General features: G+C 39.4%; 2 protein-coding genes across 4 annotated transcripts in view; one reads left to right on the forward strand and one right to left on the reverse strand.

Moving 5' to 3' along the window:
- Positions 1–8: 8 nt before the first annotated feature.
- On the reverse strand, positions 9–13,790 carry tm6sf2b (transmembrane 6 superfamily member 2b). Its single transcript, XM_023404421.2, has 11 exons — positions 13,516–13,790; positions 13,169–13,287; positions 11,124–11,227; positions 8,635–8,732; positions 8,284–8,387; positions 7,533–7,615; positions 6,990–7,114; positions 6,047–6,148; positions 3,376–3,468; positions 1,366–1,485; positions 9–364 (listed from the first exon to the last, which is right to left on the reverse strand). Exons 2-11 carry the CDS (start codon positions 13,246–13,248, stop codon positions 128–130), a joined length of 1,146 nt encoding a protein of 381 aa, XP_023260189.1. The 5' UTR covers positions 13,249–13,287; positions 13,516–13,790; the 3' UTR covers positions 9–127.
- Positions 13,791–16,496: 2,706 nt separating this feature from the next.
- The window catches only part of sbno2b (strawberry notch homolog 2b), a 60,693-nt gene continuing 52,302 nt past the window's right edge, over positions 16,497–24,887 (forward strand). For all 3 annotated transcript variants that reach the window (XM_023404429.2, XM_023404430.2, XM_023404431.2), the window contains exon 1: positions 16,497–16,654. The gene's annotated coding sequence lies outside the window, so the exon portion shown is untranslated. The remainder of the gene's footprint in view (positions 16,655–24,887) is intronic.

Raw genomic sequence — 24,887 nt, forward strand, 5'->3', positions numbered from 1 at the left:
GACAAAGATGATGAGCAAAATAATCATGTATTTTGGTATTTTGAAATTTGGCATTTGAAATAAAACAGCTCTTTGTGAATCATCAGATAAGTAATTAACTCCAAAGGTCAGAGAAGATTAAAAATTATTATTTTTCTTTGTACTTGGTATCCTTCTCCTCACTGTTTGGCAAACCTGTTTGCCCAGGGAAGGGGGCGATCTTCAGGAAGAAATAGGGGTTACTATGAACCCGCAGGGCCACCAAGATGGGAGTGGCAGCATAGAGCAAGTTAGTTACCAGCACACACCAGAAAACATCATTTGGGATACGAAATGGAGCTGTGGTACGAGGGTGGAGGGACCCTCCGATATGGGCCCACTGGCACTGGAAGGAGACACAGAGCAAGAGGTAAGACTGCATTGTCATAAGTGAATACTGCATATTGTAACAGAACTGATACGTGTACTGTCATCTGTTTTGTTCTATGTTCACATCAATGGCAGGTCAGTTAATGCCTTAAAGGGGCAATTTGTAACTTCTTCTCTGCTACCAAATGTGGTTTTTTGCAAGGAGTGGAAGGTGGTGATTGTCGCTTGACAAGAGCTTCGGCCATCGTTGCAAGACAAGGGGTCATAAAATGCTCTCTGAGCAGCGCCACGACTTCAGGGCAGATAAGGTTAACGTTGGTATCGCTTTCCATCGCTGGAGACAGTGGAATAAACAAAGGAACGAGGTTTGACGATGAACTCGTAATATTTCTTCTAGACTGGTAAGTAAATGTAGCAATTGCTATGTAGCAATAGCAAAACTTACAAATACGGTAGCTCCTTTAATGTCTACACATACCCTCCAGAGGACCAACTTGGGAGGAAAGAATTACTTTTTTTTCAAACAGCCATTAATCTACTGTGAGTAATGTACAGAAAGGGGTCTCTAATGGAGGTGATAAACCACTTCACAGAAGATGTACAGACTTAAAAAGCTGGCAATTTAGAAAACAGGGCAGCCAGTGTCTGCAGCCTTTTATAAACAGCAAAAAAAGACTTTAATCAAAGACTTGCCTCCTCATGGTTTCAATTTTCCTGTCAGATCAATATGGAGAAAGAGCACCAGCAGCTTGTTTATTACAGAAAATATACTTCAAAGGATAAATGTGGTCCAGGTAATTATTAAAAGGATGAGAGCTCACGTCAAGGAGTTTAATTACAGTGACACGTCAGACCTCTTTCTACTGAAGATGCTGATCTGAGGTCAGTCATTATCGCAAGGAGTTAAAGCAATGCACCTAAATGTCAGTGCAGCACACTTCAGTATACAACACCTGTATCTTAATTATGTATCTAGAACCAGTTTCACTTATCGACTGTTTGTCTTCAGGGTGTTACCTGAATCATGGCTCCAGCAAAGAACACCGTCCAGTCTGACATCCATGTGCACCCGGGCTTGAGGAGACCGTAAACAAAGGCACCCAAAAGGGGCAGTCCGTAGAAGAACAAGTGCAGCATCTGTAAGAACAAATGTAACCCAATTATTCACTCACTGAACTAAACCCAACATTTCATCAGTTTTTTCTACCACATTTTGACTGGTATCTGTATTCTACAACATAAATTCTGTGGTTTAATGGTAACACACTGTAGGTGAGTTGATATTGATGATATAGAGATGATGCATTATAGTTAATATTCCAGTGAATAGGGATGGGTTTCTGGATACAGTGAAAACTGATGAATAGAGTGACGCAAGGCTTTCCACTCCATCACTATCACTCTATGTTGTTGGGCCATGACCAGCATTCCAGCAGACAATTAATACAGCACATCCTCATTCTCCTTTGGCCTACACTGCACTTCACCTACTTACACTGAATACAGAAGAGGGCTGCTTAAAGCACAAAATACGATCACATGCATCCTATTTAACATGCTGCATAAAAATAGCACTACCATAGTGGAAAAAATATTTGGAATTTGCAGCAAAATCACAATAAAAGTTGCAGTAAAAATGTAGGTAAGTATCAAAAGCAAATGTGATCAGCTTTGTTTGCACTAGAGCATTAAAATTTTATCAATATTTTTACAGTATTTTGATGCTGTATATGGTCCCGGTGTTCCTGAGTCCAACTACGTCCAACTAACAGTGCATCATTTTGTCACTTTAATCTCATGTTGAATTTTATTCTGCAGTGTGACTAGTGTCTGCACCTGTTAGGTAAATGTAGTATAGAAAAAAGTACAACACAACACCTCTGAACTGTAAAGAAGTAAAATGAGCTCTCAAAATGGAAATACTCATTCACTATCTCAAAATTGTTCCAAAGTGCAGTGCTTGAGTATTTTTCTACTTCCCAGCTTTGCACTCTCTCAAACACAAATTTGCGCCCTCAGCACAAATTACTACTTCCACACAAGGGTCATTACAGAGACTGTCTTGACCTTCAACTTAAAATATCTGGCGCATGAAAGCCAGTTTCCCACTTTATAAAACCCTCAAATTATACCACTGAACGGTTTCTTTTCATTCTGGCTCTGAGGTCTAGATGAATTCTAATGAGTTCAGCTCAGGCCCTGAAAGCCAATCATATATGCCCTTCGGTCTTTTGTTAAAATGTCGTTTTAGCGCTGCCACATCTGCCACATATCGTCCATCATCATCACTGAATAAAGAGGTCAGTAAATGCAAAAACAGTGTAGCCTTGTGAAACAAACCAAACTCATTTTTTCACACACACACATGCACTCAAGCATCCATGAGCCAATGTTAAACCCACACACACACACACACCCATACACACACACAAACACAGATTTAAAGAGGCAACCAAGACATACTTTCACATGCTGCACACACACCCTCCTCCCACCCAGTGAGATGTTGATGGGGGGCTTTGGGCGAGGGATTAGCTTATCAAGTTCTCAGCATGCGGTTCGTCTGTCTGATCAATGACTTGCAATTGTGCCTAGACTGCCGCCCCGACAAGGTCTTTGGATAACCTATTGACAAAGCTGTGTACACCAAACAGAACACAACAAAACCCACAGCTGTGCAGGGTCAGAAGGAGAAAATAGAAAGGAAAGCAGACTCACCACCAGTCACAGTAATAATCTGTTATCCATCTTAAGCAAATGAAAGAGAAAGACAAAGATGCGCTGGCCTCTCAACCTGCACTCATTGTTGTTGTAATGATGAAAAATGGCTCTGTAATCAGCTGCGAGTTCCAAGAGTGGAGGAGATAAGGGCAAGCCTCCCAAAGACTGAGAGTGATATCCATGAAAGCAGTGGTCCATTATGTGGCTGGTTATTTAAAACAGACTGGAGAGGAATTTTCAGGTGTTGCTGCTGGAGACAGAGAGGCTGAGTGTGGAGACAGAGAGAGAAAAAAACAAAACACCCACCATGACTCTGGGGTAGCCCACAGGATCCTTCAGGTAGGGTTCATAGTGCCTCAGGTAGACAGAGCAGGCCTCAAGTGGAGAGTCCAGAGCCACCTACAGGGGGTGGACAAAATAACAGAAACACCTCACAGTATAATGCAGTTCAATCGACGTAGATCATATATCATAGACCTGGACATTTCCTGGACAGTCTGAATAACAAACGAATCTCCAGATAGACATGTAAGTTTTCAGTGGTGTAATTGGTCATTAGAATGAGACAATGATTGTGGTTTAAGGATTTTTTTGAATATTTTTGGAAATAGCTTTGCTTGCTTGCAGCGAGTCAGATGAGCAGATCTATATCGCTCTTATATTTGCCCAGTAAATATGAAGCTACAGCCAGCCAGCTGGTTTTGTGCTAAGCTAAGCGGCTGCTGGAGGTAGCTTCACTTACCATACTGACATAACAGAGGTATCAATGTTCTCATCCTCCTCTTGTGTTGTTTCTCAAAATGTCAAACTATTCTATTCAGTGACCTGTTAGCAAGGGCGGCATCTTAAGTATTACATTTGCACATCACGTCAATGATGTCATGTCACCATGTGGCTCAGAGTTGGCCCCCTTTCTAGTTTGTGCAGCTTCTGATGAGAAGGTCTTCTCTCACACTCTCAGAGGTGGTGGTAAATGCAGAGAGAGCGGGGGAATCTATCAAATAGGGCACTTCTATCTCTGCACAGAACAAATGCAATTAGTAAAATTAGTCACACCAGGAAAAACTACTAAATAAACCACGATTCATTCCTAATACTGTGAAATCCTTAAAAATAATAAACTAATCTGCACACCACCGCGTGTGTTTGTTGTTTATATTGGTATGTATAAATGTGGGGCTAGGCCTACACATATTGCTTGTCTGTGTGGGTAATTTATTTCTTACTAACCTGATTTCAATCAAGAGAACGTGAATAAAGGTCAAGAAAAATTATTCTGTGCGAAAATGTGAGTGGAATCCTGCGCGCGCACAGTTTCATACATGTACATTTTTTGGTGCGTACGCATCTTTCCAGCTTCGTACGTAATGTTCCGCAGGTCGACCGAGTTGAGGTCGTCCCACGATTCAGTGTGAATTCTACGCAAGGCTTTAGTACACGAGGCTCCAGGTGTCTTCCTCTGTCAGCTGATCCACACCTGCTGCAGGTGGGTCAAGTTCAGAGTCTGAGTGTCGATCATCGCTGAAGCTGGTATGGTGAGGAAGGACGCTGACCTTCAACCTGGAGGTGTGGGCTCGAATCTCAGATCGGACGACCTGAGGTACATTACACAAGTGTGGTTGTATGCGTGTTTGTGCGTGTGTGTGAAAAAACAAAACAACAAAAACTAAAATAACAAAACAAAACTACTCAAACAACAACTTAAAACGCTGCGTTCACGAAACTCGTCCGTCCGCTGCGATCGTTCCTTGCGCATTTCCGAATTTCCGCGCTTTCCAACAAAGATGAACAGAACAGGTATGTCCAGGTGAGCCCCGGCATCTAGCTAGCTAAAGGGGCATTTTGGCTGCTTTTGCTTTTAGTTGACAACTGACATATCAGTTTCTGATGGAGGGCGGAAAAATTTCTTTTAATTATTATTATGCTATCATTATTATTAGGCTATCCTCACCTGTCTTCACTCAATGGCGGGTGTAGATACGGGTGACATGGCCAGAAAAAAAAAAACTTTCGCGATCGGTTTTCTATCGCTCGTTTGCGCATCACGTCAATGACGTCATGTCACCGTGTTGGAGCAGGCGCCATTTCTAGTTTGTCCTCTCTCACTCCACCAGTGTGTATGTCTTGTTTATATTGGTATCTATACTGTATATCTATATTCATAGATATATATAGAGAGAGGTGTTACATTATTTTGGTATTCATTATTGTATATCAATTTACTAATTGATGATGAAAGCAAAAAGGTCAGTAGTCAAATGACAGTTGTGCAGTTTATTTATTTGATTGTCTATGTTATTTGTGTGTCTATAAGAAAGATAGAGACTCTATTTTTGTTACTTTATTTTGGTATTTATGATCTTATATAATTTTAGTAATATTTTAGCAGATTAACAGGAATATTATCAGAATATTTCAGAACTTTTAACAGATATTTTCAGAAATATCTGCAGGTTAAATGGTTTGTTTTCAGAAATAATATCACAGGAATGTTATTAAAGAAATTTACAGAAAGAATTTTCAGACACACTGCAGTGATTTTACACCTATCGGATTTATTATAAATGAGTTATATTTTATTAAACAAATTATCATAACTTATATATATATATATATATATATATATATATATATATATATATATATATTGCACACCATACAAGCTAGAACTGCCACTGCCTGTTAGAATATGAAATAATAGCATAGTAAGTATGTTAAAGTACACTGTTTATAGATAGTTGCCTTAGGCTTTAAAGTCAGATGGTTTTTAGAAAATAAACACATAACATTCCCATGTGGGTCAATTAGTTGAATGTATTGCTTGTAAAAGCAAAACTAATACATCCTGTATGAACCCTCAACACTCCCTGGACAAACCACTCTGTACGAAGAACATTGCAGGCTACATGACTTTTAAAACTAACATTACAGCCCTTCCCTGAACTCTGTCCATTACATGAACGTGATGTACACTCACCAAGCCTCTGAGGATAGTGAAGGCCATGGCAGCTAACAGCAGCAGCACCAGGATCAGGTCCAAGGGACGCCACACGAGTTTCATGCTCTGAGCATGTTGAGCCTAAGGGGGAATGTCAACACAACGTACAGTATAGTGCTGGTTAGTCAAGGTCATGGTTTCATAGCATACTCACACTTTAATGAGAGCTGTGTTTCTGTAGAATGGAATGAATGGATGCATGAATGTGTCTTCTCTCTCCATGTTTTCATAGTAATTAAACCTGCATTAATTGATTTTAGCCACATAGGAGAACCAAAAATAAGCTATAAACACAACACTGACATATTCACCATTTAAGTTGATAGGGTGAGCTTAGACGGAGCAACATTAGCATTTATTTGAAGTCATATTTGTGTTCCCCTGACAAAAGTAAGTCCAATATTAAATCTTGTTTTAGCTATGCTTTGCTTTCCCCCAATTCCTGAGAGAGGTATCTGGCTCTTTAGCTGCTAAATGCTCCACCATGCTCACCAACTAGTTGCTAGCTTTGTCCACCTGCATTTTGGTAGGCCAGACAACCAAAAGAAGGAGCTGAAAGATGCTAAAAAGGATCTTTTGCATAAAAGTATAAAAAAAATCACTCATTCAAGATCATCTTGTACTTAAGAACCATCTACTGTATATTATACGGTTAAGAATGACTCAAGACAATCACTGGATTATGTCATAGGAAAAAGAAGCACCAAAAGTATCATACAAAAATTTGGCAAGATATTGTAGCTCCACTTGTTGACAAACTCAGATGATCTTCTTTGAGATTCAAGTGAGCATACCTCAAATTCCTACTATCACACTGACCATCACCACTGTATGCAGTACTGCACAGATTAAATACCTTCCACAAACATTTGCTTTTTAAGCCTCTCCACTTTCATATCAAGGTCTAACCATCCGGACTTACATTGTATCCACCAATTAGTGGTCTGTCCTTGGGTCTTGTAAATAGTGTGACAGCTCCACATACAGGCATCAAAAGGAAGAGAAAGTTGAGCCAGAAAGCTGGACGGATCTCTGACCCATATTTACCTGCCAGAAAGAAAAAGAAAGAGATGTTTATTAGATGGTACTTAACCACACAAAGATGCACTGTAAACATTTCAATGTAATTCAGTGATTAAATAATTAAACTTCCAATTAAAACTGTTATAGTGCATGACATACAGTACAGTACGTCTATGATAACACAACAGAGAGAACACGTTGCCTGCAGACAAGTTTGATCTTGTGACACTTTTGTATGCAGTTTGAAGAGCCAACAACAGATGCTTTAAGTCTGTTCTCTGCTTTGTTCTGTGGGTTGTGATGGCAGGCGAGGCACGGGGCTGTGTGCGTTTTGTTGGCAGGCTGAACTGTGACACTGATGCTACACAGCAGTTCAGATGTTGACTTGATTAAAGCTTGTCATCACGGGACCGGTAGACGGGGAATAGAAGATGAGGCTCACCTGCCACAATCCCGGCAATGAACACACTCATGTTAGCAGACAAAGAGCCAGCCCAGATCAAGCCGAGGGTACGGTAGGCTTTCCTGCGACAGAAACCATAAATCAAGGGTGATTATGTTATTGTAGAGACTGTAGGTAATAGGATGACCCCAGAAGTTGTTGGTGAGTTCAAGTAACCTAAGTGGTATCCCAGAACTTCTTATACATCTGTCATATGCATTTTGTGTAATAGAAAGCTGAACAAAGTTTCTCCCAGTGGTAAAAGGCTGATATTGTTCAAAAGAATATTTCATTACTGTGATAGCCCCTGACCCAAGGCAGTGCTTGCTCTGAACTCCTGAACTCCTGAACTCCTGAACTCACTGACTGCACTTTATGACTAACTTACTCAAGAGAACCCTCTCTGTTTTAAAAAATACAGTTTTATTCAGGCCATTGTGATTCACAGGGTGCAAGTTGCTTAATATTATTTACTATTTATTTTTTTAAAAAAAAGCTAAAAATACAAAAGCTAAAATATTGGAAAATAATGGCTCTGAAGCTTATCATGCACTGTCGAAACTTTTAATCTACTGAAATGTATTCTTACTACATTCAGGCTTATATACACATATATACAGCTTCCACAGCCTTCTACAAAGTTGTTTGCTCAGGTAGATAGGGTATTGCCCGTTCTCGGTCATTTGAGGCAGGCAGTTTGTAGCGTGGAGTAAGATAAATGAGCTTGACAGCGGACTCGACCTGCACCCACCTGTCTGTTATCCTGCTGATCATCACCAGGTACATGATAAAGTGTGCTATTCCATCCCAGTAGCACATCATGATGGCATATGCTGTTCCCAGATAGGGCTCTCCCTGAAACACATTTCATGAATACATATTATACAGTATAGAGTGCTAATGATATGACATTTGGTTAACATGGCTGCCTGTGTTTTGATTTACTGTTTGTTCAGGGTGTTTAGCTAGATGATATGGCCTGAAACCTTCTCTGCTGTTGCTTAAATAATCTTTCAAAGAGGTTTTCAAGTCAAGTAGATTTTCTCTTATTGTCATTTAGTGCCATTATAGTGTCATTTAGCTGTGACATTAAGAAACCTACTGTTTTCTGGTAGAATTCCATAAAGCCAGAAATAATGCCGTCATATTCCAGGGCACTCGTCAGGTCAATGACACAAGTGAAAGAAAATTCAGCAAAAACTGCAAAGGAAAGAAAACATTCAGGGAAATAAAAAAAAAAAAGAACATACCTGACACTGGAGACACAAAAATATTTAGTATAGAAAGTCAGTGTTGTACAACATCAGCTTCAGATTTCACAGAAACCTTGACGTGTTAAGCAGCTTTATCAGCTTTGAACGTTATTCAGAGCCCACTGTGATTTTGAAAATTTTATGTAATTACTCAATCTGCTTTGTCTACCTTGTTTGAAAAATATATACACATATAAGTAAAAAAAATGCCAAGGCTGTAATACCAGAGAACCTTGTGTCTCATGAACGTCCGTCCAACTCACAATCTTTCAATCTCTTTTTACAGTTTTTTTTTTTTTTTCAAAACATTTTCCTTCAACTGCCCTATTATTAATTTATGTGACAGCATCTCCAACAACTCCTCCAACCTGAATGACCATATAAGTTGTTTGTCTTGACAAGATGGGGAGAAAATTAAGTCTCAAGCAGTGGGGTGGGATAGAGGCATGTTCATATTGAGTCCATGGGGAACAGACTTCTTCTATCCTCCGCTGATGAGTCCAGCAGAGCTGAAAGGCCACGTCCACAAGACAGAATTTTAAGTGTGGAGCTACACAAACCTGTGTGGCATGTGGATCTTACTGATACTCTTAACTAGAACTATAAACTTCTACTAAATATGCATTTTCCTTTCACTTACTACTCAAAGTCTGGCAAGAAAATAACAGATACCTACCATACCATTTGTGAATTTGATCTAATTTGAAAAGGGCAGATTTGAGCATCACAGAGGTCATTGGTCTTTTCAGTAGAAGGCATCTGAACAATTAATGGACACATAACGAACATCAACTCATCATCAAACACGGCATATTGGAGATTTTCAGGAGACCATTTGGTAGAGATGTCAGGTGGCTTGGACCATAACAAGAGCTCGCCGGTCTGCAGTACAGCTCAGGAAACAGCACAATAAAAAATATGGAGTGTATCAACCAGCTTTGGCACACACAAGGTGCTTCTGATCAGTAAACCTCTAAAGTATCTTTTAGAGGATAACATGCCCATTAGGCTGTTAATGTTAATGTAACCCAGATTGATTAGCCCTAGTATTGACTGCACGGGGTACAGTGCATATTCATGGTGCACTTCAAGGTAAAAAACATGGGGCAACGGACCCCCACATGGTTACAATTGTATATTTCACTTAGGGAAGTGTTACTGTTAAACACGATTTGGATGAAAAGAAACAGCACATTAGATAAACGAGCGTCTACACATAAATGTAAGGAAGTTGGACAAAGCACATGTCTGCTTCGGTGATTCATGTCTGATTCACTTCAAAGGAAACAGTTGCGAAAGCCATTACAAAGATTTACTGCCTGAACATTACAGAATGTCATTATAAAGAGAGACTGTGTGTGTTGTGACATGGGCGTTGCTCTGCAGATACCGCAGCTTAAACCGCTGTATCGCACCCCACCCTTCCGATCTGTCCTTCCAACACAATACACAAACCCACACACACACACACACACACACATACACACCCACATTCTGTCTCTCCTGTGTACTGGTGTCTCTGTAATCCTCAGGACAATCAAGGGTATCTCTGACATCTAACAGGTGAGATAGCAGGGGGGATTATGGCTCTCTATCATTGAGAAGAGCTGGCCACAGCTTTGCACTCATTGTTATGGCTCTCCCATACAATGCTAGCATTGCCTTGGGCACCGAGTAGCAATATATCACCTTGTTTCTTTCCCACTAGCATTGCCCCTGGCATCAGCTGCAGGGCTGTGTTTGTGGGGAAACCCTTGGCTAGAAATGGAGAATATAGTTTGTCTGATAGCTACACACAAAAAAATGGTAAAATATGAGACAAATCCCATAGAAACGTTCAATTACGAACTGAACAAACTGAAAATGAACCTTCTCATGGTCTTCACAGTGAGCCAGTAATGGAGTCTGAATAGTATTATACAGGAGAAGTGACTGCAGAGTCTAGTCTTGTATTAGCATTTTCAAATAATTGTGCCTTTTGTCTCAAGGTCAAGCAAGTACTGAAAATAATAGCTAAAAGGTTAAGTAAGCACATGCACTGTGAAGGTCCTCAGCCGGCAGAGGGTCAGTCATGCCTCAGAAAAGTCTGGCTAAGCTTCATGAGCCTGATCAGTCTAAGCAGCTTTCGACATATTGGGTGAAATCACTTCGAATACAATTCAGGTTTTCACTCCAAACCAGTGAGTGGTGAGTGAAAGCTCTGGAAATCCTTTTGTGGGAGTTGGATTCAGCTTCAGCACAATGCATAGTACTTATTAACTTCTGTGTAGCCACAAATTCCATCATTTGGAAATACACCGCAAGTTAGTTGGGAAATGCACATAGTTGTGTTAATTACCAAAGAATAAGACGTCTTTAGGTGGGTTGCCACGAGTGATGAGGAAGTAGAACAGAAATACAACCAGCAACACAGCAACGCCGATCTCCAGGATCACGTAAGGCCTGTGAAAGAAGAAAAATGTCACTGTTTTTGAAGAAAAATAACAACACATTGTCCAACACAATGTCACTGCTGCAATTCTAGATGGCAATCTCCCTCTGATTTTCTGCTTCATTCTCTTCACTAATTAGTTTCTCTCGTAGAAGTTGTGCCAGTCTTCTCTTCAGTATTAAATTAGTAAATGATGATGAATGGGAAGTCAGAGAGAATGATGATCACGCAGTAACACAGTTAGCACCGGGAGAAATAATGCAGAAGTGTGAGGGGAAATCTGTGTAAAAGATGCACGGTGTCCAGTGAGAACAAAGGCACTGCTGGTGTGGTAGTTTGTGTGCCTGGAGATTCCTGGTGAGATGGTAGTGTCACATTGAATTTACCCTTCTGATTAACTGTCATCTTAGGCTACTTCTTAAAAAAAAAAAAAGTAGCCGGTTCATATGTAATCCCAGAGCTTTTAGAAGTATATTATTTAGTTTGAAGCAATGACTATCATTGGTTTGAAGCGTCACTTGCTCATGAGATTTGGAAAGACAATGCTGATTCTGTAGTGCAAAATTTTTCAAAATAAGATTGAGTCTTTTTTATTGTATTATATGCATCGATCGGGTTGTTTTGTAATGAATGATAATTTAAAAATCCTAGAATTAGCTTGCTAGTCTGAACAGAATATCAAGTTTTTTCAAAGAAAAAGTTACAGAACGGTATTAATAATATTGTTTACTTCTAAAAACAGATCTGCAATATTTCACCCCTCATACTGCTGTGGTGGTATACGCCTACCAGAGCTTAAAACCACAGCTTCACAAAGGTTTAATTAATCATAGGCAGAGGTGTGGGAAACAGCAAGCTAAGGCCATGTTAGTTCAGCACTGCCATCCATGTTTACTGGTCAAAGGTACCACTGCCTTGCACTGGAAAAGATTAATGTGCTCAAGGTATCTCCCAGTAAACAACATTACATCCTCGGAAAACTCGCACCGTGTGCTTGCAGAAGGAAAACAAATGCTGCGAGAGCAAAGGGAAGCTCCCTCGCTGCCTCTTCAATTCAACACTACAGGAAGATTTATGCACACAATACTGTTTGTTTGGAGAGTGGAAGAGCACAAGGCATATTGTATGTCAAGAGCTATTTATCAAACTCTTCTGTGCAGTCTGTATTGATTGTCAGTGTCCACACATTCAAAAAAGAAAAAAAAAGATCCAGCAGAGATATTCACACAGGAGGAGTAATATCTGAGAAATGAGAAATATCTTATGGTCAAAAAAAAAAAAAAGACAGAATGGAACATGTATTTTACCGCTGGCTCTGTTTGTTCAGCCTATAGTGTTGTGTTATGCAAACATCAACTGTAGACAATACTATAAAAGCACTAACCCAATGAAAAGACAAAACAAAAATATTTGAAACGATCAGTTACAGCTTAGAAAAGTAAATATCTTCAACATCATCTCAGATTATCTCAAAAAATTCTGTTCATCTTGAGTTCTTTTTGTTCCCTATTCATTCCTTTTTACCCTCCAAGAGATGACAGGTTTATCATTTAAAGACTTTTCACAATTGGCAAATACACCTTGAAAATTGAACTCATTGAATTAGCAGTGCTCAACATGGTCAAGGATTTATGAGATAGTGACAGTCAAATACAGACAGAAAAAATGAGTTTTAAGCTTATAGTGTCCTCTGGTGGTGGTAGAGTAGGCCTATACTGTGTCAGCCCAAATCACCTGCACTATTACATTTATAATCTTTTAATTCTATGATAATTGAAACAGTTTCATTTTATTTTAATACATTTTATTACAGATAATAATTATATGCATTGTGGTTGTATAATATTGGTGTATAGCAAAAGTAATCATTTACAGCTTTTCCCCCAAAACAAACATTTAAAAGATTGGACTATATGTGGAAACTGAGCAATAAGAAATCAATAATGACTTACTCTTGAAACTCGGGGATGTTGTTCATGGCATAAAGAATGCCCAGGGCAGAAAATGAAAATAAAAACACTAAAGTCTCCATCTCTTCAAAAGCTGTTCCACCCCCCTCCCTGCAGCAATGCTGAAAATACAACACAGTTATAAGTTTTAAGTCAATAATAACCTGTTCCAGCAATAGGAACACTAAAAATATTGATATCAAAATTATGCAAAGACATCAATATATTCATGAAAACTGATGAAAATAAAATGAATCTTTTAAGAAAAATTGCATGAATATCATGAAATAAAATTCAAATCAAATCTATGGTTTTTAATAAAATGGAAGAGAAGCAGAGCAGGCTCTTACCGTCTGGCTACCCTTTCAGTGGATTAATCAAATTACAGCTGCCCTGAGGCAGACATGGCCTTTACTGGGGAAATAATGAAGTGGAGACAAAGAAGCTTTTGGGGGAAAAGTTATGCAATTTGGTTTTGTCAGAGATTTACATAAGTCGCATTAGAGAATAGGCTGACATTCCACTTTATACAGCAACACAAATTTTCAAGTTATACTGATTCCTGTTCAATCCGTGCTGTGTTTTATGTTTAATCCACTGTATATAATGCTCACAAATACTACAGTTTCTAACTTTGAGAACAGCAACATCCTGTCCAGTGTGAACAAGTCCATTAAGATTAGACACATCATACAACCCTTATCCAACACACCATGGCTCTCCAAACATTTTCAGCTGGTTTGCCTTTATCTGTGTGAAGCAAAATGGCCTAAGAATAATAAAAAAATTCTGCATATTGTTGTACATTGAATGGATGTGACGAATCTATAATATCTTAAGGGGGATTAAGCTCTGAAGATGCACTGGCACTTGGTTGTTTTTGTAGGCTCCCTTCATTTCTCTCTCCTTTTAATTCTTCCATGACACAATGGGGGACACGTCCTGACCTGAAGTATTTGAAAATGTTCTCACATCAAAAGACATTTTTGCATTTCAGTAGGTCGAAAAAGTCAAACAGATGTAGCTGGGTTGATTTCCTGCTACTGAAACTGACATCAAGTTTGAGTCTTCTGACAAGCATTTTTTTGCCTCTTCTACAGTGATGATTCATATAAAGGAAATATCTTTGACGTGTCCTCTGAAATGAGAAAGCTTGTACTGACACAGGCAAAAAATAATAATAAAATGTGAAACACCAACTGTAACATCCTTGCATTTCTGTCTAGGTACGCAGTTAGTGCAGACGATTTTGGCTGTGACGTGGCTCACACTGAAGACACTAACAGGAAGTGGCAAATATTTCTGCAGCACTTTCTCCAGTCATGATCAAAATTGGTCAGTGGAGGCAAATCCTCATAGTTTAATGTCTCTCGTTTACATGCTTTTGCTCAGCCCCTGGAATTACTGCTCCCCACTTTTACTCTTCAATGATTCTGTTCAAATGGCTACTGCTTCAATTCCAGCTAAGGTTGAAACCATTTGTTTGCAGAACAATTACAGTAGGGGGCGCCAAATTCAAACCTAAAGGGCAAATACCTTCCCAACATGAAAAAAAAGTTGCATGTAATTTTGAGATATAACATATGTTTCTATTAAAAAAATTTAAAATATCAAGAATTGTTTCCAAACATTGTTTTAGGAATTGGTACACCACAAGTGTCTGCTGTTATTGAGTTCACCACTTCTGTTACAGTGAAGCTGTGAACTGAGTATCAGGGGCAATGTCAGTCCCAAATGAATGAATGAGTGTCCTCAGTGATGAGCTAAGATGCTTTATAATGGTGTAGTTGAAATGCGCCATGATGCATTTATCGTGCTTTTACATCCTGTATAATCAACCACTACCTCGTTGACACAAGACAATACAGCAACAATAAAGCAACAAATACAACAATATCAGGCAGGGAAGACAAAGCAAAAACCTGCCGGCATCTCTCCTGAATACTACCTTAATTTTGAACACAAACACACACACACACACGTACACACACTCCGCCCTTTGCTTGCTACCACCCTCCTTTGTTGGGAAAAGGGGGGACTGTTATACCAGGAAAACAGTAGCTTTGCTGGAAACAACTGGAGTTCTTCCAGCTTGGTCGTTCAATAACAGACAATGGACAGATGGATGAGCGACCTGCAGGATGAAGATGCACATGTACTCCATTTAACATCCAAAATTAAATACACTTTTATACAATAACTGTCTGCGGGGAAGTAGTCCAAGTGATTTTAGTAAAATTAAATGTATGAAACAGTAACAAAACATATTAGGTTGCAGAAAGAATCATGCAATGCAAGTCAAATGCAATGCAAATGGTTATAATTGTTCCTTATTCTTTTTGTTTAATAACTGGTTTAAACGTTAATGCCATTTATGCTCAGCATCAGATTTTACTATGCATTTGTATTATTTTTTTCCATATGCTATTTTATGTTACTGTGTGATGCTCTTTCTGCTAAGTCATCTCTGATTTTACCCAGTGAGCACTTTTCAACATTGTTTAGTCACTGGCTTGCTTATTATTATAAGTAGGAGTAGTAGTAGTCTTAACAGCTGCAGTAGCATTAAGTATGCTAAGTATTTTGATCTAAATTTTTGAAATGAAATAAAACTGCAAAACCTGATGATACTGTATACTAATTAATCTGAGGCTTTTAATTTATCTTTCGTGGCTCTTGTTCTGATATGTCTTTTTCCATGAGTAGTTGGGTTTTAGTGTAGAAAACTAAGGAAAAGTTGCCTGTGAATCTGAGGTTGTTTTGGAGATTCATAATTATCATGGCCACCACATTTTCTGACAGAAACATTCATTTATTTATCTATTTATAGACCTGATTCAATTCGTAGGTATGATCCAATTTAACTTAAAAAACCTTCAACAGTTTTATGTTACACAAAGTTACACAAGGCGGTACGATATAGTGTAAACCATACTATGTAGTGTAAATTGAACTAAACCACACTCAAGTTCTTCATACTGAAGTCTCATGTTCATAGTGGAAGTAACATTTTAGTCTGGCAGATTGTTTGCAAAATGCAAATTAATAAATAAGTAACATTATGAACATCACACCTGATTTAGCTTACTTTGAATTTGTATTACATAGCTATTATTCCTCTTTAGTGCGTTGGCAAAATGGCCAATAACTGAGCAGTAATGGGTTAAAGTCTTGTCTCATCTGCCATGATATGTATTTAGTCGTCCGAACCTAAACAGTGGCTCAGGTGTTCCAAACATGACTCTGATGAACTATTTATGGCCTGGCTGTTTTCTGCTCGCGATCAACAAGCGGCACTGCGCGTGACGACAGCGGCGGAAACATTTTTTCGCTATTCAAAATGGCACCTTCTCAATCAGGAAGTGGAGAAAACAACTAAGAAGAATAAGTTGGATAAAATTCCTCATTTCTGTTTCTTTGACGCGAGTCTTCGTTCAAAATCAGCCCGTGTGGTTGGGGTTTGGATTGCGACTAAGTAACACATTAACGGTAAGTGTAATTCGAGGATATTGTCAAAAGGCGACCGACACATCGGCAGTCGCCTTGAAACAAGATGCGTTCTGGACAGCCTCTCCTAGGCGCGCACGTTTTTTACGACGGGCTACGCCGCTTCTTCGGCGGCTGTCTTGAGTTAAACGTTATCACAAGGAGACGTTATCGCTAAACTGAGACCAAGGGAATGAGCTGAGGCCAAACGAAATTAGGGTAGCTGAATCAAATAAAAAGAACCGTAGCATTATGGATATCTCGAACTTACTGCGCCAGCGTTAAGAAAGGCCAGGAGCTAACTAAGCTAGCTAGTTACTTAGTAATAAGCTATTGCTTTCATATTAGCTAACCAGCCAGTAATGTGGGTCATCGCAAAATACACTGCCAACGTTAGTTTTAAAAGAGAAACATGGTAGTTTATGTACTAAAAGTCTCATCTCAGGGTCAAAAGATGTATCTAAGATGTAAGATTTTCTTAAGCAAACCACATAGTAATGTTTTTTTTTCCGTTAACCTTCGTAGACAATGTACAAAACGAACATACCCAGTCAGAAAACGCAATGAGCTATGCTAACATAGCTAGCACAGTAGTACGTCTGTTATTAGTAAACTAATTTGGGATATTGCTACATTTTGCCATCCGTGATTATCGTCCATGAAATTGAAGTGGACAAATTGTTAATGCTTTGTAGTCAACGATAGCTTGGTTGCTAACGCTTGTTAGATGTTGTCGTTGGTCGTTCGGTAAGCTAACAGTAGTGGCAGTAACACTGTAACGTAGAGCTTTAGCTGCTTTCCTTTGTGCTTGTGCGGACACCAGTGTGCCCCTGTACCTTCTCTCAGAGATCCAGATTCGGGCTCACTATGGTACTAGTTGTGTGAAAACGTCACATAAAACCCACGATGATATATATTTACATTGATGCATAAAACATACACAAACGAGGAAATATTCGCTAAGGCCAGTGGAATTGCTGGAAAGGGACTGTAGCGTTATAATCTCAGGGCACCTTGAGTTAGATGAAAATTACTGGAGCTCTCACAATCCTTTGTGGGACATTAGTAATAACACAGGAAAAGCTAACCAAAATCAAAGTTATAGTTGTAGACGTTTTTTATAACAATAAACTTTGGTGATCTCCGCAGTTACTGGTGTAATGTTGGATAACTGAGTGCATTGTATCTAGTACAGGAATGTATCCCCACATTTTTTCTTTGAATTATACAGAGTCGGAGCTTCGTATGCATCAGTGGCTTGTAAGAAGGAAATGCTTGCCAAGAAAGAAGTGGCTGTATTTAGTCTGCATTGCTCTATGCCACTGTACCATCATGATGTGACTATAGTGACAAACACGTCACTGGTGTTTTCTTAAATTTCCTGGATTGTGTGTTTTAATATAAAAAATAAATACATGGTCTCAAAATGTTAGCTTAATATGTGGCAGAAACCAAACGTAGGCTACTGGGATATTTGGTAATGATTCAGAAAACTGAGTGACCAGCTGGAAATGAAAATAGCTCTCACAAGGCTGTCCCCTCCAGTTCTTTTTCTTTCCTGCAATTTTCACTCTTTAGTTTCCAGTGTGGCTGTTGCCTGCAGCTAAAGCTAGTCAAGCCCCTTACAAGCCTTGACATAGTAGGTTGCCATGGTGGCTGGCTATTTTTGTAATTAGGTAATTTCTCCCTTATTGATGGATAATATTTGGTGATTGTGAAGTGAATAACAAGCTTGGTTCCCGTCACAGTTTTAGTCAAGTGCCCGTAACCCCAGTGGTGTGGTCAATGGCCTTGGTGTCATTTGCTGTCAAATTCCTCTTACAGCCAATATAGACTTTAATGGCAACAGAGAAGTTTAAATTGAATTGTCAAGCAGAAACAAAGATGAAAACCACAACTCAATACTCTTTTCATTGTTTCACCAGCCCAAAACCTAGTGCTAATACTTAATTATTATTAGATGCATATTCTTAGAGAGAGTCTTATTGGCAGGAAAATTGCTCCATCATATGATGTTCTTTTTGTTTTGTCTTGTGAATTGGTTACTTTTGGCAAGACGTACTAGTATGCCATTTCACCTCCTGTCCAGGGAAATAAGAGCAATAACAGTAAAGGTAATCTCTGAATTGAGCTGGTGTATGAGAGTTAAGTTGTATGTTTGTGCTGCAAAGTTCCCCCTTTTGTAATTCATCACTGTGTTGGACAGTTGATGGCTGTATGCCCTGCAGGGGCTCTGAAGGTCACAACACGCCCGATCTGTTGATACCGTGTTTTGAGCCTACAGGAACTGTAAGGATGATACAAAGGGATGGGGGTGTTTCACAAAGTTGGATAAGCAAGTTAGTTAGATAAGTTTGAAAAGTGTTAAGATACATATTATGACATTTTCATTTTCATAAATGTAATGGTGAGGTTTTGTTTAATACATTCAGATAATGATTATAATAACCAGGAAATGGCATACTTTTTTTCGGGGGGATATTAGTTTTTGAGACACTCCCTCATGGAGTGAGCCCAAACAGCTGTGATCCATGGCTCAACCGTCGCTCATGCCCCCTGCTCTCTGTTCTCCCTCTCCCTTTTTTCCTCCCCTCTCCAATTGGTGCCAGTGATAAATCTCATTTATGGCCCATGGGCTGATTAGAGTGAGAGTGAAAAATGTGGAGTGGAGGAGGGGAATCAGGCCTAGGTAATACATTTGATTCAGTTCCTGCTTTCCCGGAATCTGGCCTTCATTTGATAATAGTTCATATATTAAACACAACATGGATATTTGGTCAGAAGAGAGAGAAAGAACAAGTGACATTTGTCAGGAATAAGTGGCCATAGTGTTCACCTCTACACTGTGACAAGAAACAAACCAGTCCTTTATGTGTATCCCATGTCCCAGCTAGTATCCAGACCTGGAGGTAATGTGGATCTCTCCCAAGCCACATAAGAGCTCTGTAAGAGATGTTTGAAATGCAGGAGAGCATGCCACTCTCTGGCATTCCTCGCCACTTTGCCTTAAGGATTTCTATGAAAATAGTGTGTCAGCATCCCTCTGAGAAATGAAAATACTGATTTCAAAATAAAACTCATCCAAGAAAGAAAGATGAGATTAATATCACTGTAATACCACTATGATTGATGACTGTATACTGTGTGTCATTGTTTCAGTTGTTGGCTTGGATTTCTAACCAGCCCAATGTGATAAACAGGGAAGGAAAACACAGTTATTTGAAGGGTGGCACGGATCCTGTGTTGTGAAACTTTGTAGTAGAGTAGCATATGTAGAATATCATACTGTATATGCCATATTTCACACCCACAGGCTTGTGATCAACTAATGCTTCCCAACACAGGGCTTTCTTGGCTGCAATTTACTATATAGCAGACCTGAGGACTCACAGTGTCCTTGTTTTCTGCCTTTTACACAAGATGAGAACATCAAATGTGTGTTATCCTAATTTGACCCTATTTAACTGGGGTTAAACATGCAGGTTTGACCCTCATTGCAAGGTGTGTTGGTAATGTAGGTCACTGGATATGAGACTTTTTCCCCTGATGTTTGGCCTGTGTTCAATTTAAAAGTGTTATTGGTATTTCCATATGTGATGGAGGCTACATTTTGATGTAGACATTAATAAAGTTTCTGCTGTTATTTTCTGTCTCATCACTTAAGAGTGTAAACTTAATGCAAAGGAGTTTTCAGTATTCTCATTACCTTTAGGTGACTATTGTAAATACAGTAGTTTCGTTTTTAATCAAGATAAAATCTCTTATGCATATTACAACCCTACTGCAGAACATTTTGACCAAATTTTTACACAACTCGTAGCAGTCCTGATCAGAGTGGAACAAAACAAATAACCAAAGTGAGTTCTTTGTGATGTGGGCGTTTCAAAACTTGAGAGAGGTGAACATGGTGTGCCTTTTAAAAACTGCCGTCTCTGTAACCCACTGTTTGACCACACATGTTGAGCAAATTAGTTTACTATAACAACAGTTAGTCGAAGGTGGAGGCAGTCATAGTAAGACCCTGTCCATAGCCATATTATCACTGGCCACTGTAGTCCCCCCCTGGTGTGAGGGCACAGTGTTAGCAGATATGATCACTGCACATCACATCATAGACAAAGCATGCTACTAATGTGGAAAATTAGCATTCGCCAATGAATTTTCCTAACCCTAATTTTTAATCATTTGGAATTTCTTGTCTTGGTGCCTTAAGATTGTAGACAGGCAGTTGAATTGTTGAGTTTTTATAGTCAATGTGTCCATTAGCTAAGGAGAAGTGTATTTGCATTTCTAAATGTTGTTCTGAATTGTCCTTTAACAAACGTGTTGCAGGATACCCTAAGGCCTATGGTTTGGTGAAGTTTATTGAGTTGTCAATATGAGTAAATATTTGCCATTCTTGTTTTCTAGAGGACTAACACAAAATTGAATCCCCGGGGTGTTGACTTTAAATGTGTCCGTTACGGAGAGAGAACATCTTGTTTATCACAAAAAGGTTGAATCTTTATTGGTCAGCTGCTCTGAGCCCGTGCCGTTTCATTTAAACCCTGTGCCGAATCTTGATCTGCTTCGTCCTGCCTTTTATGCACTGTTGGCAGCCAGTTTCTTTATTTATCTGAACTTTCTTTAGTCCATAAAGAATGGTTTGATTAATCTCACATTACATGGTCCAATTGGATTTATGTGTGTTTTTGTATGTGAGGCAACAGTTAGTTTTCTTTCCCTTGTCTTTGATCTTTTTTCAACTCATGTAAAGCGTACCTTTAAAAGCGCTATATAAATGAAATGTATTATTATTATTATCATTATTATATGTCTTCAACCGATCCTTTACAGTTATGGAGGCAGTGTTGGAGGTGGGATTTGTGAAGATTAAATGGAATTGAGCCAGAAGAGGATGGGTTCTGGCAAGCATCGCCACACTTCTACTAGAGTATAATGCTGTAATACACTGGGATTCTGATTTCTCGTGTTAGTGATATTGTTTACTTGCATAGCCAGACTGATAATAGATTTTTAGGCAATATAGAAATTGATGTTTGAGATGTTTAAGACAAAGATAACTTCAATATTATTAATAAAGATTACTTAAACTGTTTTTAAAGAATTATGACCAAGATGTGCAGTGAGTGGGGCACTTTACAGTTGAAAATTAAACTTGTTGGTGCTCTCTGGTGTACAAACATTACTCTTTTTAAACATATCTTTTCTATACTGCAACTTCTTGTTATTTATCAGAGGGCATACCCTTATATCTGCTATGAGTATACTTACCTGCATACGAAACATACTTTGCACATTCACACTTGTAATGCACTCGAAGATATTTCTAGCCCCACGGAAAACGGGGCTGGTGTAGGATTTGCCAGGGCAGGGACTTGTCCTTTCATTTGGCGGGCACTTGTGTTCTTTTTCACTCAGGATAGTTTTTAGATTTACTTCACAGTTATGTCTTCCATCTAATCACTTCTATATCATTTTTTGACGACAGGTCAGGCTTAATATTCTGCACTATTTACTGGTCGCCAGTGGCATTATTGTTCAAGAGTATGATAGCAGCCTGAGTCGATCCTGTCGGTTACTAGCTGAAGCTCACAGATGAACTGAACTGAATTGACCGTACCATAGTGAAGTGGCACAGACAGACACAAACAGGCTCCCTGACACTGTTCATGTGGTGCAATATTCTCACGCTTGCCAGATAAGTGAGATCAGTCTGAGCCAAGCAGAGTACTGTCTAGATTTGAACCGCAGTAGGCCAAAGTTCAGAAAACTTCTACTGGCAACTTAACTCACAGAATTTCACTGTCCTGTGTATCTTAATTTTTGTTGTGATATAATCGTTAATTTGTGTGAGACACAGGTTTGCTCCAGTCCCCATTTCAGGATAAGCTTCAGTAGGTGCACAGGAATGCCTCCTGTTTGGGTTAGGGTTATGTACTATACATCATTATATATGGACAATTGGGTTTACAGTTTCTGCTTGTAAAGTCGCAACAGTCAGGAATACTCTTGCAATGCATGTTTGAAACCTGTCTTGTACAACGCAGTCCAGTTCAGTAGCCCAGATTTTGCTTTCCTGTGCCCTGTTGTTTTCTTGTGAAATGTGCATCTGATAGTTTTTGCTTGGTGTTACAACTGAGCCTCTGAGTAACCACGACTGAGAGGTGTGCAGGGGGTGGAGATTTAGAGGCAGGGAACCAGCTGCCTCCAATCAGTAGCAGAATCCAACTCAGGGTCAGACTGGGTGAGAGGCAACAGCCCAAACCATCGGCTTGCTGTGACAGGAGGGAGGGAGGAAGAAGAATGGACGTAGGGAAAATGGGGACATAGAGACATATAGTGGGACCTGGCTAGAGAGGGATTGTGATGGAAATAGGAGAGCAGCAGGCCGTTACTAGAGGAAAACAAAGAGGGATAGTGATGGAAATGGGGAAGTAGGCAATATCACTCGAGAATACAGGGCCAGTGATGGAGACAGTGAGAATAGAATGGGAGGGTGACAGAAATGCAGAGGATGATGGTCCATATTTAGAGAATTGGAAGGGCAGATATGAGTAGGGCAGATATGAGTAGACCACAGCATTAAAGTGGGAATTATTTGATGCAGATAAAGCCAACTCTAACAAGAGGAGTAATGTTGTTTCTGATGAAAAAAAAAAAAGTAGCACTGGGTATATACTGGGTACATGAGACCCCACAAAAACTAAAATGGAGTTATAATTATCAAATATACAGCATATATCCTCTCTTTCTAAGTTAGCACTTTACATTTGGCTAAAGTGATAGCATTTCTAAAACATTGTTTTGTGAATGTTTTGCAGAGTTTTCAAAATGACAGAATATAGCTTCCACAGTAATTACATGCAAAAACAAAGCACAAGCACTAACATATCGCTATTTCCAGCCTTCAGAATTCATTGAGTACTTTTTTAATAAAAATTTGTTAAGCTAATATCTGTTCACCTAACTAGTTGAACCAGAGCAATAAGAGTAGAGAGTTGCTCGCAGCTAGTGTGTGTCATCATCCCTCTGTTCTGAGGAAATTAGATGACAGAGGAAAACGGGACAAAGAGGCAGCTAAGTGGATCGTTCTCTCTTTGATCAAGTCAGCCTTTGATCTATTTCTGGTGGCTGCTGGTGGTGGCAGTAGAAGTAGAGGGATTTGCTCCCTAAATGAGTGTCATCAACCCACTGTAAACTATTGTTTGTGATCTTTTCCTGCTTCTCTGCTCTTTGCACCATTCTGCTGTAGTCGTCATTGTCAAACTCCTCTTGGCTCTCACCTTTCTTTCCTCTTTGCTCATTGGCCCTTTCTCTTTGCCTGATCCTTTATTTACCACAACAAAGGCATCCTCTGGGCCACGAGAGCTCGATTAAGTTCCCCCTTAATGGATAAATCACTTTAATGTCTCGTTCAGCTGGTGTTTATGGGCACGAAGATATTCATCATCATGGCAAAATGGTGCTGAATAGCCACTTGGAGTGGGTTGATGAGAATCTAATTAAGATGAATTGTTATTCCTTTTATAAGTAGCTACATCTTTGAACCCTTTTCAGTTAGGCCAAATCATTCAAATGACTGCCCGTTTATTCAGTGTGTTCCTCTGTCCTGTCCCAGTCAAGACAACCTCTTTGATAAATATTTGTGTGGCAAAATGCAATAACAACAGGCTCCTAAAACCAAATTTGTTTCCATTTCCTGGTTTTTGATAAGATGAAAGATTCGGTTACACAGTCATTCGATCATTATTTTCTATTCAGTGTCCTACCCTACTACTAGGCTGTTCACAGCTCCTTTGTGGCAATGTCTGTAATACTGAATGAAAATTCTGTTTGTGGGGAGGAGAACAGGAATGGATAGGTAGCTAATGTCTATGTGCTTAAGGGTATGCGTCATGCATGTGCACGTTTGGACATGTGCACACAGAGGCAAGTATAGGCCTTTTGTGTTGAAAAAGGTGCTGATTAATAATGTAGGCTGTTTTGAATGACAGAGCCTTGTGTTTCCCAGGGAAGTAACTTGTTCCTTTTATGAATATTTCATCACATTAACTAATGAATCCAGCCAGTCTAGGCAATCATAACCAACTAACAGCCCCCTTGCTGCCGTGGTGTAAAGCAGCTGGGCCCTAATTATTTCTAACCTGATTACTGGTGATGCTGATGGAGTCAGATTGGTGATGAGTGAGTGTTGTGCTTTGGATTGAATGATCGCCGTCAGCCAGCCTGTGAG

The sequence above is a fragment of the Seriola lalandi genome, unplaced genomic scaffold (assembly GCF_002814215.2).
Source record: "Seriola lalandi dorsalis isolate HSWRI2012SDOR001 ecotype SW California unplaced genomic scaffold, Sedor1 jcf7180002054244, whole genome shotgun sequence".
Classification (NCBI taxonomy): Eukaryota; Metazoa; Chordata; class Actinopteri; order Carangiformes; family Carangidae; genus Seriola; species Seriola lalandi.

What these genes read in the sequence shown, in the direction of transcription:
- tm6sf2b (XM_023404421.2), bottom strand. Translation starts at nt 13,248, where the DNA reads ATGGAGACTTTAGTGTTTTTATTTTCATTTTCTGCCCTGGGCATTCTT. An exon ending in AACATCCCCGAGTTTCAAGA is followed by an intron (nt 11,228 to 13,168) that starts GTAAGTCATTAT and finishes CTTCTTTCACAG; the next exon opens with GCCTTACGTGATCCTGGAGA. An exon ending in TCACTATCCTCAGAGGCTTG is followed by an intron (nt 3,469 to 6,046) that starts GTGAGTGTACAT and finishes CACCCCCTGTAG; the next exon opens with GTGGCTCTGGACTCTCCACT.